This window comes from Globicephala melas, chromosome 13 (assembly GCF_963455315.2).
Source record: "Globicephala melas chromosome 13, mGloMel1.2, whole genome shotgun sequence".
Lineage (NCBI taxonomy): Eukaryota > Metazoa > Chordata > Mammalia > Artiodactyla > Delphinidae > Globicephala > Globicephala melas.
In genome coordinates this window covers 56652562-56665409 of record NC_083326.1, presented here as the reverse complement: position 1 = coordinate 56665409, position 12848 = coordinate 56652562, and the positions used below count along the sequence as shown (strand labels likewise).

General features: G+C 41.7%; 2 protein-coding genes across 5 annotated transcripts in view; both read left to right on the top strand.

Moving 5' to 3' along the window:
- The window catches only part of AKAIN1 (A-kinase anchor inhibitor 1), an 81265-nt gene extending 78752 nt beyond the window's left edge, over window positions 1-2513 (top strand). For 2 of the 4 annotated variants that reach the window (XR_009566435.1, XR_009566436.1), the window contains exon 3: window positions 443-581. Coding sequence is in view for 2 of the 4 variants with exons in the window: in XM_060310626.2 (XP_060166609.1) it covers window positions 443-639 (197 nt within the window). In the remaining 2 variants the exon portion in view is untranslated. Of the gene's footprint in view, window positions 1-442 lie in introns of all 4 variants that reach the window. The other 2 variants (XM_060310626.2, XM_060310625.1) reach the window with 1 other exon arrangement.
- Window positions 2514-7236: 4723 nt separating this feature from the next.
- Window positions 7237-12848, top strand: part of DLGAP1 (DLG associated protein 1) — a 1249700-nt gene continuing 1244088 nt past the window's right edge. Inside the window, exons 1-2 of the mRNA XM_060310335.1 lie at window positions 7237-7363; window positions 7514-7610. The gene's annotated coding sequence lies outside the window, so the exon portion shown is untranslated. The remainder of the gene's footprint in view (window positions 7364-7513; window positions 7611-12848) is intronic.

The window sequence follows — 12848 nt, the reverse complement described above, 5'->3', positions numbered from 1 at the left end:
TCTTCTCATGCTTATTGTAAGACGGCTACAGCACCTAAAGGTGTAATGTCTGCATCCTGCATAGGAAGAAAGGGAAGGTGCCGAAGGGGGCATGAGTCCGTCCCCCTTCCAGAAACTTTCCCAGGGTCCTCACTGGCCAGGACTATGTCTCATGTCCACCGCTAGCAGCAGAGGATGCTGGGATGATGAGAATAGAAATTGGGTGCATCGCTGGGGCAGACACATGGAGGTTGTGTTGGAAAGGGAGACGTGGAGACAAGAGTGGTGTGTGCTGTGTAGGGCACCCCTGCAACTAATGTGGGTCCCTCTAGAGATATTACCTTTGTTAGAGTCTCTCCTTTCCTACCTGCCTTTGCCTGTCACGGTTCCCAAAATTAATTAATTAATTAAGATTAATTAATTAATCTTGTTCTTTTCACCTCCCTTTTGTATTCTCGGCTAGGTGAGAAACCTGGAAGTGAGCCGGAAGAGGCGAAGCTGCAGATCGCCAGCAAACAGATCGTGCAGAATGCCATCCTGCGGGCTGTGCAGCAGGTCTCCCGGGAGAGTCGGCAGAGGGAAGCCGGGGCTGGCGACACCCCTCGGGGCAGCTTCCGGCCAGGCGCAGGGGAATTAACCAAGAAGCATGAAAAGAAGTAACACGGTGGATGGGGCTCTTGTCACACGCTTGGTTTCCAGCCTTTTTTTTAGCATAGGATGCGTTGCCAAAAATGTTGCCAGTAAAGCGGACCGAAGTGTCAGCGACACCTAGCAGTAGGATGAATTCACACTAGGCCTTGGCCGAGAAGCACTGTTCTGCAAAAGTGCATTAGATGCTTCTGTTTATATTGATGCAGTGCCTCTGAAACGTAGTCGGGCCAAACATGACACTGTCATTGCAAACGTAGTTTTGCAGCACAATTCATTTCTAAAGTTCATTTTTTTTTAAAAAATGATTCCCTATGTTTATTTACTTTGGCCTTGTATGCATTCTGTCTGTGACCTTAACCAGCAGTTCTTTCTGCTGAAACACCGAGAGCTGTACTGTGATCTTTATAATATTTAAACAAGAGGTGCTGGAAAGGTAAAGGAATGGTGTTACAGTCCTCCTCAGATATGGAATTGAAGGCTTTACTAAAGTGGGTTCAGGTCCAAGATCATATTAAGCAAAGGCAAATTCTAAGTCCCTCAGGATCTTACCAAAGCATGTATTTATACATATTGTTTTTTTAAAAAGGAGGACCCCAGCTTTTCCAGAACTCAGTCTCAGTTCTGTCAGTTGTTTGATAGTTAATGTTTCCTCTCTGTGCAGAAATCCTTGGGAAATATTATGGATTTCTTTTTCCATTTCAAGATGAAAATAAGACAGGTGAATCTAAATGCACGAGTCGCCGATGTCGGCAGCCCCTTGAAGAGAAACTGGAGTTGTAGATTCCATCTTGGAGATATCCTAGGGTCAGCTTATGGGGTGCAGGGTCCTTGGAAGAAGCTCTGGGGACTTATAAATGCTGTGTTGCCATCAGACTATGCACTTGCACTAGTACCTTGCTAATAGGAACTTTTCTTTTCCCATCCACAAATTAGATTTTTTTTTTGAGATTATGAAAATCATACATATCAGGAATGAATGACACATAAAATGGGAAAATCATTTCCTCAACTGAAACGTGAAAATACAGTGGGATCAACAAAGCGACCATGCTGTGAAAGCAGTCATGGGACCATATGTGTGTGAATGAATAAAGCCATCTCTGTTGCAACAGAATGACTTCCGCTCCACTCTCATGTGGGTACCGCACAGCTTTCTGTGTCCTTAGAGTCCCATTTCCTGGGTTTCCCAACAGTTACTGAGTTGATGCTACTGGGAACAGATGAAGAATTTGATCTTTGTTAGAAATTTTTGGGCTTCAGAGTATCAATGTTTACGTTTGATAGTTTTTTAAAAAGCAAAGTATCAACATATGAAGTGTGACTGATATTAAGACATACTTCTAGAATTCCAATATGTTACACTTTCCAGAATGGATACTATTGAGAAATAAATGAAAACAATCTCTTATCAGTTCTGTTAGACTGTCTCACACCATGTACAGATGGAATAAATTCACAGGGGGAATGTCTGTGGGAGGGAGCAGAGGGGTTAACATTTAAATATGGTTTGTTCATAATTTTCTTTAAGTAGTACTCATGACAATTGAAGAATGAGTTTAAGTTGACCTGAAGTCATGTCATGGATGTGATATAATTGTACAGCCTAGATAATAGGAATGAAGATATTAAGGGAAATTATTCAGGAGTACCCACAATAACAAAGTAAACCCAATGCTTGTAGTTTGCGAGTGGCCTGGCACTCTGTTTACTGAGACGTCTGGATATGACCAGCTTGGCTTTTGCTGCCGTATGTCAGAAACACATAAACACGTTCTCTTTCCTCTCTGGTGTGTCTGTGCTAGTACGTTGGGGATCTTGGAGAATATCTGATTAACCTCTGTATCTAAATGTTATTTATAAATAAAATATATCCAGCTTTGAAATACGTTGTCATTTATAGCCAAGTTTTCTTCGCCCTACTCTTTGGTCCTTTCACATGGGGCTACGAGGCATCCCAAGGCTGTTCCAAACCTCTAGATCTCGTGACCCTGAAAGCACTTCTTAACAGGCCTTCACTGTCACTGTCTGAGGACAGCTGTGGGATGGGTGTTCCTGAGGCTTGAGCAGAAAAGGGTGCGTGCTAAGAAGTGGCCTTTAGATCTCAGGAAGTAAAGGTAAGTAGATGGGGCAAAGCTGAGTGTCTTTCATGATCTTTGTGAGATGGAAAGTCTCCAGCAAGAAACAGAGATATCGATAAGTTCTTGGAAGGAGAAAAGAAAGTTAATCCCTGCACTCGACAGGTAGGTGCCTCATTGGCAGAATCCTAAGAAAACTCAGCCATAAAAATAAATGTATCTGTTAAACTCCTCCTTATATCTGCCTCGGTATAAAGTTATGGGGTTTTGAAGGGGCCGACAGAACTTCATTCGGCGTAGGATCAAGGTGGGCTTCCCCTTGGTTATTACACGAACCAGCACAGAGCTTTTGGTTTTAGGAATGAGTGGGAACATGTATTTCATGCCCTTTACCTTCCTGGCTTAATAGATAGTAAATGCACGTGGGCTTCCCAGCTCTGCGTGTTCAGCTGTTTGTCTTGGGCTTTGCCTGTCCCTGGGGTGGAACTGGAGACAAATTCTTTTCTGCTGCTTTGTTTTTCTGTAGTCACCTACCCAGCGTGAAGAGTGTTGTAAAAAGAACTCACGCTTCATCCTTGTTTCTCTTTTAGCTGCTTAGTCTTCCTTTATGTTGTGGTTTCAGGTTACAAATAAATGAATCAACATTTAAAGATAACCACTGAATTTATGCCATTCAGGCTATATTCAAGGTTTAAGGTCTCTATAAAAAAACTACAGAAAGGAGGGAATTTTACATTTATCCACAGTAGCAACTCTTCTAAATAAAATACAGTAGAGAATAAAATCTCTGAAAAATCTGGTAACTAGTTCAGCAACTCTAGTACCCAAACTGGTAAAGAAACTAAATAATCCAGTTTGAGTAATTTGTCAGTTTATGTAAAGAGAAAGTAGAAAATACAATAATAATATCAGCTCTCTTGAGTGTGAGAAAGTTTTCTGAAATATATGACTACACACTAACTCACATATCTCATTGTCACAACTTCATAATTAAGGTGTAGCTGGGAAGATTTTATTCTCCTTTTGCAGAGAAAGTCACACTGAATCTCAGAGAGGGTAAGTATGAAAAGTGAGTACTATTGGGTGTAAGAATACACACATCAGCATCACTGATCTTTGTGGGCATATGCCTTAGCTAGGGAGCTTAAGAATATAAATTCCAGGGATATCTATGTTAAGATGGAACGGACTGCCTTACAGAATCAGAAATGTAACACATAGTAAAGGGCCAGCAAAAATCGTCATCAGGAGAAAAAGCTCAATGCCATCACCATTGAAAAGTGGCAGCAAAGAAAAGAAACGGGGGCTTCCCTGGTGGTGCAGTGGTTGGGGGTCTGCCTGCCGATGCAGGGGACGCAGGTTCGTGTCCCGGTCCGGGAAGATCCCACATGCCGCGGAGCGGCTGGGCCCGTGAGCCATGGCCACTGAGCCTGCGTGTCCGGAGCCTGTGCTCCGCAACGGGAGAGGCCACAGCAGTGAGAGGCCCGTGTACCGCACAAAAAATAAAAAGAAAAAAAGAAAAGAAACGGGAGACTCCAGAAGTAACAAAATAGAAAATCACAACAGAGCAGGTGAAGTTGCTTCTCTTCCCCTTAGGCCTCAGCAGCTGCAGAATCCTGAGCCAGATGTGGAGAAACGTGAATGAGGAGGTGACATTACTCTTTGTCTTCTGGCTACAGTGTAGGGGAAATGACCATTGGAAAGAAATAGGTGAAACAGGAAAAAGGACTCCTTTTAGAAAGAAGTGACGACCTGGTCTTACAGGAATGAAAAAAGACAGAAAAGAAAAGAAAGAAAATACATGTTAAAAAATCCCCTCATTGGGGGGGTGGTGGTGGAATGAATTGGGAGATTGGGATTGACATATATAAACTATTGATACTATGTATAACATAGATAACTAATGAGAACCTACTGTATAGCTCAGGGAACTCAGTGCTCTGTGGTGACCTAAATGGGAAGGAAATACAAAAAAAGAGGGGATTCACTTTGTTGTACAGCAGAAACTAACACAATATTGTAAAGCAACTATACTCCAATAAAAATTAACTTAAAAACAAAAAATAAGAAGTCCCCTCATATTCTAGGAAAATGGATACAAATGCTCAACAGCAATATTTCCAAGAATAAAAGAAAAATTCTTGAAAATTCTGGGCTGAGACCTAGTCCTTTACAAAGGTAAAACTTTAGGCTGGCATCAGACTACTTCATCGCAGCGTGTGACAACCTAACATAAGGGAGAAAGGTACAGAGTAGCTCTGAAGGAAGGAAAGTGTGAAGGAAGGGTATTATTCCCAGCCAAGATGCCACTCAAGAACAAAGGCAAGCATTAAAAAAAAATCGTACTCAAGGGCCCTTCTTGGAAAAACTGCTTGGCCGGGAACTTCAGCCAACTAAAAAGGTAAATCGAAATAAAGAATCTAGGTGAGGGGCTTCCCTGGTGGTGCAGTGGCTGAGAGTCCGCCTGCCGATGCAGGGGACGCGGGTTCGTGCCCCGGTCCGGGAAGATCCCACATGCCGTGGAGCGGCTGGGCCCATGAGCCATGGCCGCTGAGCCTGAGCGTCCCGAGCCTGTGCTCCGCAACGGGAGAGGCCACAACAGTGAGAGGCCCGCTTAACGCAAAAAAAAAAAAAAAAAGAATCTAGGTGTAGGGAAGCTGCAGTAGAAGGACTGGTAAGGAGCAGTGCTTTCACTTAAATATCAAGTGAACCTGATATAACTGCAAAAATCGGGCTAAAGAAAAGTGTATTGTTCTATCTTGACAGTATAGAAATGTAACTTACAAAAATCAGGAGATGGGGCAAGGGAAATATCGTGCTAATGACTTCATCTGTTAGAGGAAGAGAATTTATCTGATCTTAAGTTGAATGATCTAGTTTAAAAAACCCCAAGGATTCCAATGTCTTAATTGATTTCATAATTTCTCTCCTTAACCCGTGAGGAATGTATTAGAAAATAATATCTTAAGATAAAGATTTATTTAAGGTGTAGGAATTCCTTTAGTTTCCATTTAGTTTCTTTTTCTTTCATTACATTAAAAATGAATTGTTAAAAAAAAATGAATTGTTATATATATAAATTCCCTTGGTACCACACGTGACAACTATTGGCTCATTCTTCCTTTGAAACTGATCACAAGACTTGCAGCTGTGAAGACCCAGGCTGACCTTCCCTTGGGAAAAGTAATTCTGTTGATTATTATGCCTAGGCCACAGATGGTCCATGGTCTAAGTAATAAAAGAAAAAAAATAGCTTTATTTACATACTGCTTTTATTTTTTTACTTTTCTATTTTGTAAATTTTCTTTTTTTTAAATTGAAGTATAGTTGATTTACAATGTTGTGTTAGTTGCAGGTGTACAGCACAGTGATTCATTTATGCATATATATGTATATATTATTTTTCAGATTCTTACCCCTTATAGGTTATTACAAAATATTGAGTTCCCTGTGCTATACAGGAGGTCCTTGTTGATTATCTATTTTATATATAGTAGTGTGTAGATGTTAATCCCAAACTTCTAATTTATCCCCCCACCCCTTTCCCTTTGGTAACCATAAGTTTCTGTTCTGTCCGTGGGTCTATTTCTGTTTTGTAAATAAGTTCATTTGTATCTTTTTTTTTTTTTTTACATTCCACATACAAGTGATATCATATGATATCTTCTTCTGTCCGGCTGGCTTCACTTAGTATGATAAGCTCTAGGTTCATCCATGTTGCTGCAGATGACACTTCATTGTTCACTATGGCTAATATTCCATTGTATAAATATACCAATCTTCTTTATCCATTCCTCTGTCCATGGACATTTAGGCTGCTTCCATGTCTTGGCTATTGTAAACAGTGCTGCGATGAACATGGGGGTGCAAGCATCTTTTCAAATTATAGTTTTCTCCAGATATATGCCCAGGAGTGGGATTACTGGGTCATAGTGTAGTTCAATTTGTAGTTTTTTAAGGAACCTTCATACTGTTCTCTATAGTGGCTGCACCAATTTACATTCCCACCAACAGTGTAGGAGGGTTCCCTTTTCTCCACACCCTCTCCAGCATTAATTTGTAGACTTTTTGATGATGGCCATTCTGACTGGTGCGAGATGGTACCTCATTGTAGTTTGGATCTGCATTTCTCTAATGATTAGTGATGTTGAGCATCTTTTCCTGTGCCCGTTGGCACATACTGCTTTTCAGTTTTTAAAGCAAGTTGGTCTTGTGCCTTAGATCCTCTCTTAGCTGGTTTCTACTTAACTGTTAAACCAGCGCTTTCTGTACATGCCTGACATTTGTGTGTAAGAATCGACCCCTTGGCACGCGCCTGCACCAACACTCCACTAATATGTGTGGCCAACACCGTTGGTGGCCTTTTATAGTCCCTTAGTATTTGCCATTTTCCTCTGCACAGATGGTGTCTCAGTACAAAAGCTGTCACTTTCTGCCTGTGTGCTCAGCTCACACAAGGGATAGCTTGAAGCACCAGGGAGCTAAGTCCCCAGGTGCAGCCCTCAAATGCTGATGGATGGTCCATAAGTACCCCAGCCTCCTCGCCCTTAGGCGGACCAATCCCGAGGCTCCTAGCATTGCAAGTCTGATGTGTCCCAGGTGTGAACAGCCCTTCCCTCCTGTCTCTCTCCACCATCTCCCCACGGATGCTTCCTAGGGTGAGCTCCGAAATTAACTACTTTCACTCAAATCTTCATCTCAGAGTGTACTTTTCTCGAGGTGGGGGGACCCAAACTCAAGACACTGGTATTATGGGTATTTCCTATTAAAGAAAATTGAGGTTACTAATGACTTGTGTTTTGTTGCAGGCAAATCAGGGCAGCCTTTCTGGGAAGATCATCTGCCCCAGATAGATCTCAAGCGGAAGTTGGCGTCATTCGAAACAAATCTCCAAAGTAACAGACCGTGAGTTGGTTAAGAAATCAGATGTGTTGTGTATTTTCATTTTATTACAGAGATTTTGGTTGTCTTGAGATTGATTTATCTCGGTTCTGTTTTCCAAATTTCTGGCTAATTTATAACAGTTGGATCCACATAAATGTCAAATAAACAGGCACGGGAGGCGAAAGTGGTTGAGAGACCATTGCCAGGTCGTTCGCCTCGTGAATCTAAAGTACTGAGATTTAACAAACAGGAAGCAAATTTCAAGTCCAATAATTTTAGCAGTGCTCTTCCTGCTGGAATCGAGTCTTTTTTGGCAAGTCTTGAGAGAGTCACTCCTTTACATTTATTTATTGTTTTTCCCATGCTTTATAATTAAAGGTTGCCCTTTGAAATCTGGAGAAATAAATTTATGTAGACTTAGAATTTGCTCCTAGTGTTTTAAAAGTTCAAAGTTTATGGGAAAAGGCAGTGTTTTTTGGAATCAAGAGAGCACTGTTCTGTCAGCCAGGTGAGCTGGGCTTGTGCTCCAGGTGCGATCACTAAAAACACCCTGTGTTGGTCCTTCACAACTTTTATCACAATCTGTAATTACGTATTTATTTTTTAGGTTGTTTAATTTCTGTTTCTACAGCTAAACTGTAGGCTTCATGAAAGCAGGTAATGTGTCCGTCTTGATAACCTGTGTCTTAATATAGTGTCAGCAAAGAATAAACTTCCAGTAATTACTTGTTGAACAAATGAATAAATTACCTGCAGGATATTAACAAGCTTCTTAAGTTTTCTGAGACTTGGCTTCCTTATCTGTAAACTAAAAGTTGGCTAAGATGATCACTAGGCTTCTTTCTAGTTCTAAAATTAAATGATTCTATGTAGGATTTTTTTTTTTTTTTTTTTTTTTTTTTGCGGTACGCGGGCTTCTCACTGCCGTGGCATCTCCCGTTGCGGAGCACAGGCTCCGGACGCACAGGCTCCGGACGCGCAGGCTCAGCGGCCATGGCTCACGGGCCCAGCCGTTCCGCGGCATGTGGGATCCTCCCGGACCGGGGCACGAACCCGTGTCCCCTGCATCGGCAGGCGGACTCTCAACCACTGCGCCACCAGGGAAGCCCCTTGGTGTGTTTTTATTGAGGTTTCATGTAAGTGTACGGCTCGATGAATTCTTTTTTAATTTGAATTAATTAATTTTTGGCTGCGTTGGGTCTTCGTTGCTGCACGTGGGCGGTGTAAGGTTGGATCTTAACAAACGGCACCGCGAAACTGAGGAAAGCTTCAAGTGAGCTTTATTAGGGAGCGCTCCCGGGCGAGGTTCACTGGTCCGAGAGAAAGGGGCCAGAGAAGTCGCGCCCGGGCGAGGGTTTGGGCAGAATTTATAGGGGAAGAAGGGAAAGGGGTGTGGTGAATCCGGGAGGGCGCAGGGTATTCCTTGTTTGGTGGTGTTTTCGGGCATCTTGGCAATGGTGCCGGTCGCCTCAGTCTTGGGACCGTTAGTTCCGCCCCTCGAAAGGCGGGAAGGCTGGGCCGGGTGGAAAGTCCCCAGGTCAGTTCCTGGAACTGGGTGGTCCGGAGAGTTTCGGTCTGATGCAACCTGTGAGTCTGATTGCGTTTCCCTGCCTCGGGCCAGTTGGGGCTACTCTTCCTTGTGGTGCGCGGGCTTCTCATTGCAGTGCCTTCTCTTGTTGTGAGGCACAGGCTCCATCCAGGCGCACAGGCTTCAGTAGTTGTGGCTTGTGGGCTCTAGAGCGCAGGCTCAGTAGTTGCGGCACACAGGCTTAGTTGCTCTGCGGCATGTGGGATCTTCCCAGTCCAGGGCTTGAACCTGTGTCCCCTGCATTGACAGGCAGATTCTTAACCACTGCGCCACCAGGGAAGTCCCTCTTGATGAATTCTTATGTGTGTATATGATCAAGTAAGTGCCACCAGATTGACACAGAATGTTTCCAGCACATAAGCACATTTCCTTATGCCCTTGGCTGGTTGATACCTCCACAAAGCTAACCACTATTTTAGCTATATAATTAAAAATTAGTTTTGCCTGTTTTTGAACTTCATATAGATGGAATCATGTAGTATAAACTTTTTTTTTGGCCTTTTTCCCTCAACTTTTTGTCTGTGAGATTCACTCATGTTGGTGCAAATAGTGATAATTTTTTTTTTCAATTTGCTGTGTATTCTATTATATAAATATACCACTACTTATTTATCAACTCTACTAGGGTTTCCCTCGAACTTTGGCTATTACAAATAAAGCTTCTATAAATACCCTTGTACATATCTTTGGGTAGGTATATGCCATCTCCTTTGGGTAGACACCCAGGAGTAGAATTGCTGGGTCATAGTATATATGTGTTTACTAGATTCCATCAAAGAGGTTTCCAACATGGTAGCATTAATTTACCCTGCTCCTAGGAATATATGAGAGTTCCAGTTGCTTCATATGTTTGAGGCAGACCTCATCCTTCTAAAGGGACTTTGTTTCGTAGGCATCATGAGATCATGGGGAATTTCACTCTGCCTTTCAGAGCCCTTGGGTCCTCAGCCTCCTGCCTGTTCTGCCGGAATTCAGCATGAGTCCTTTGGGGGAGATCTGGCCTAATTTTGGACATCTCATGTTTCCATTCAGTCCATTGGACTGCCGGAATACTTGCTGATTTCATTTTCTTCAGTCTTCGCCCCAGAATCAGCCAAGACCCCACTCCCCTCCTCCTTTAAAGAAAACAGCTCACTCTGGAAAGACTTGCCCTGATTTGCAACTCCAGTTTACCGAGGTTCCACTGCATCCCGCCACTCTGCTTTATTTCAAGTATGCTCTTGGTAACTGATCCACTCTTTTTTCTAGTTGCTATCCTTCCCCAAAGCAGAAATCCTCTGATTCTGTGAATTATTAATCTAGACGTGGTACCAGTGATATCGTACCAGTTACAGATCACATTTTTAATAATGGGATCAAATATAAGAACAAAACCCCGATTTTCACTTTCATTTGTTTTAGGATTACAACTTGAAGCCAACCTTGAGTAACTACATACTCTACTGATGTGCTTTTTGATAGACAGTGTTTTGTAGCGAGGAAATTTTGATAAGGTCACTTAAAATTATGTCATGGTGGGTAATAAAGGAATCCAGTGCTATTAGATAACAACCCTTTTCATCTCTTGTCTTTTTTGACCAACTTTCTGCAAACCCCTCTGTATTCCTCCACAATCATCTTTCCCACCAGCAAGCTTCTGCATCATTACCGTGCCTTGACAATTCTGAATCCATCTTTGAAAGAAGAAGAGGTGAATGAAGGGAAAAGAGGAAAAGAAGGTTAAAGTGAATCAGGAAAGGAGTAAGATTTATGCTCTGTGTAGAAATGTGCACATATGGGCACGTCCACGTGGACACACACGTGTGTATTGCATGTGTGTGTCTGTATTACGGTGTATTTATGTCCTAAGTCTGAACATGCACGTTTAGGATAAAATTAAGTAAATATTTTTGGTCTTGGTTCTAAATGAAAAGTAGGCCTATTTTATAATAACTCATATAAGTAGTAAACAAATAACTTGCATTAAAAGTCATTTGTTAGACTTTTATTCTTTTCCAGAGACTAGAGCTCTGTGGCATTAGGACAATTAGAAGTAGTCTTCTTGTCAATTGCTGGTTGTCTTCCCCAGTTCTTTTCCAGGTAGGTTTTGTTTACTCCCCAGATCCCTGAGCCAGATGTGGAGGTGCCTACACTCCCAAACCCTGAGTGTCCAGCCTTCCCCTGTTGAGTTTGTAGTCTCTTGTGCTGTGCCTAGTGGCACCTGGGCTGGGGAGGACACTGCCCCTGTCTAGGTTTTTATAAATGTCTTACTCAAGTGCAAACCTCCAGCTTGTGTATCAACTGTTTCTCTTTTTTGACTTGGTAAGCAAGTATTAAGCTTTGGGGTAGGGGGGGGAGGTATGTAATGTGAAACAGCTTCTTGTTGTCTTTTTTTTTTCCCCTCCCATTGTTGTAAATAACTTTTAATGGCCAAACCCCAGATTTGTAATTTTTTTTTTCTAACTGCTAGAACCATTCTCTTCCACCTGGTTTTACTACAACATTTGGAAAAGGAATAAATGTCATCCCTTTAAAAAAAAAAAGCAGTCTTCTTCAGATATATGACCTCTCGATTTCTTGGAAACCTTGGCAGCCAAGCTTCCAAAGAGAATTCTTTCATTCAAAGTGAGTTATGAACTCAGAGTCTTGCTACTGTCTTAGAAAAAACAAAACAAAGGCAACACAACAGAAATACCTTCCATCATCTTTACTAAAATAATTTTCCTTTTGGAGTAGCTTCATATCCTAATTTGTCTCCAGTAACTTATTTTTACTTTATTACGTTAAAAGTTTATTGAAAATTGGAGTTCCTGCTGAAATAATATAACTATTAAACTATTACAAACCACTCTGATGCTGATATTTTTTCAAAACTAATTAGATTTGTGACCTGAAGCAAATGAGTTTATCTTTCTGGTGCTTGTTTCCATTATTTCAGAGACAAAGGATCATTACATGGTTCTACTTTTTTTTTTTTTAATTGAGTATAGTTGATTTACAATGTTGGGTTAATTTCTGCTGTACAGCAAAGTGACTCAGTTATATGTATATATATTCTTTTTCATATTCTTTTCCATTACGGTTTATCACGGGATATCGTATATAGTTCTTTGTGCTATACGGTAGGACCTTGTTGTTTATCCATCCTATATAATAGTTTGCATCTGCTAATCCCAAACTCCCAATTATTCCCTCCCCCATTCCTATCCCCCTTGGCAACCACAAGTCTGTTCTATACGTCTACACAGTTCTACTTTTTACTATTAGCTGGTAGGTGAATGGTATCCAAATGCTGGTGTCATTACCTTCAGTCCTGTGAGGGTCCCAAGAGCTCAATGAACGAAGAGCTCTTGAGGCAAATGCATCCTTAATCCTTGCAAGACATCAGAGCTAAGACCACTACATGGTTTCTTAACCTGGTGAAACAAGCAGGATAAACCTTTTTACCTGGACTAGTGGAAGGCCTAAGTATCCGGCTGTATACCTGCTTTGAGTCTTTTTTTGTTTTAAACCCACCTTTATTCCTTCTGGGCTTCCAAAGATAGGGGTAATCCTTGGCAAAGTCTTTCCTACCATATGCATGACAGGATGAGAACCATTAGATTGGTCCCATGCAGAAAAAAGTTCCAAGAAAACATACTTTTTTTTTATCCAGTTCAGTTCTACTTATACTACCCATAAAGGCTACACTT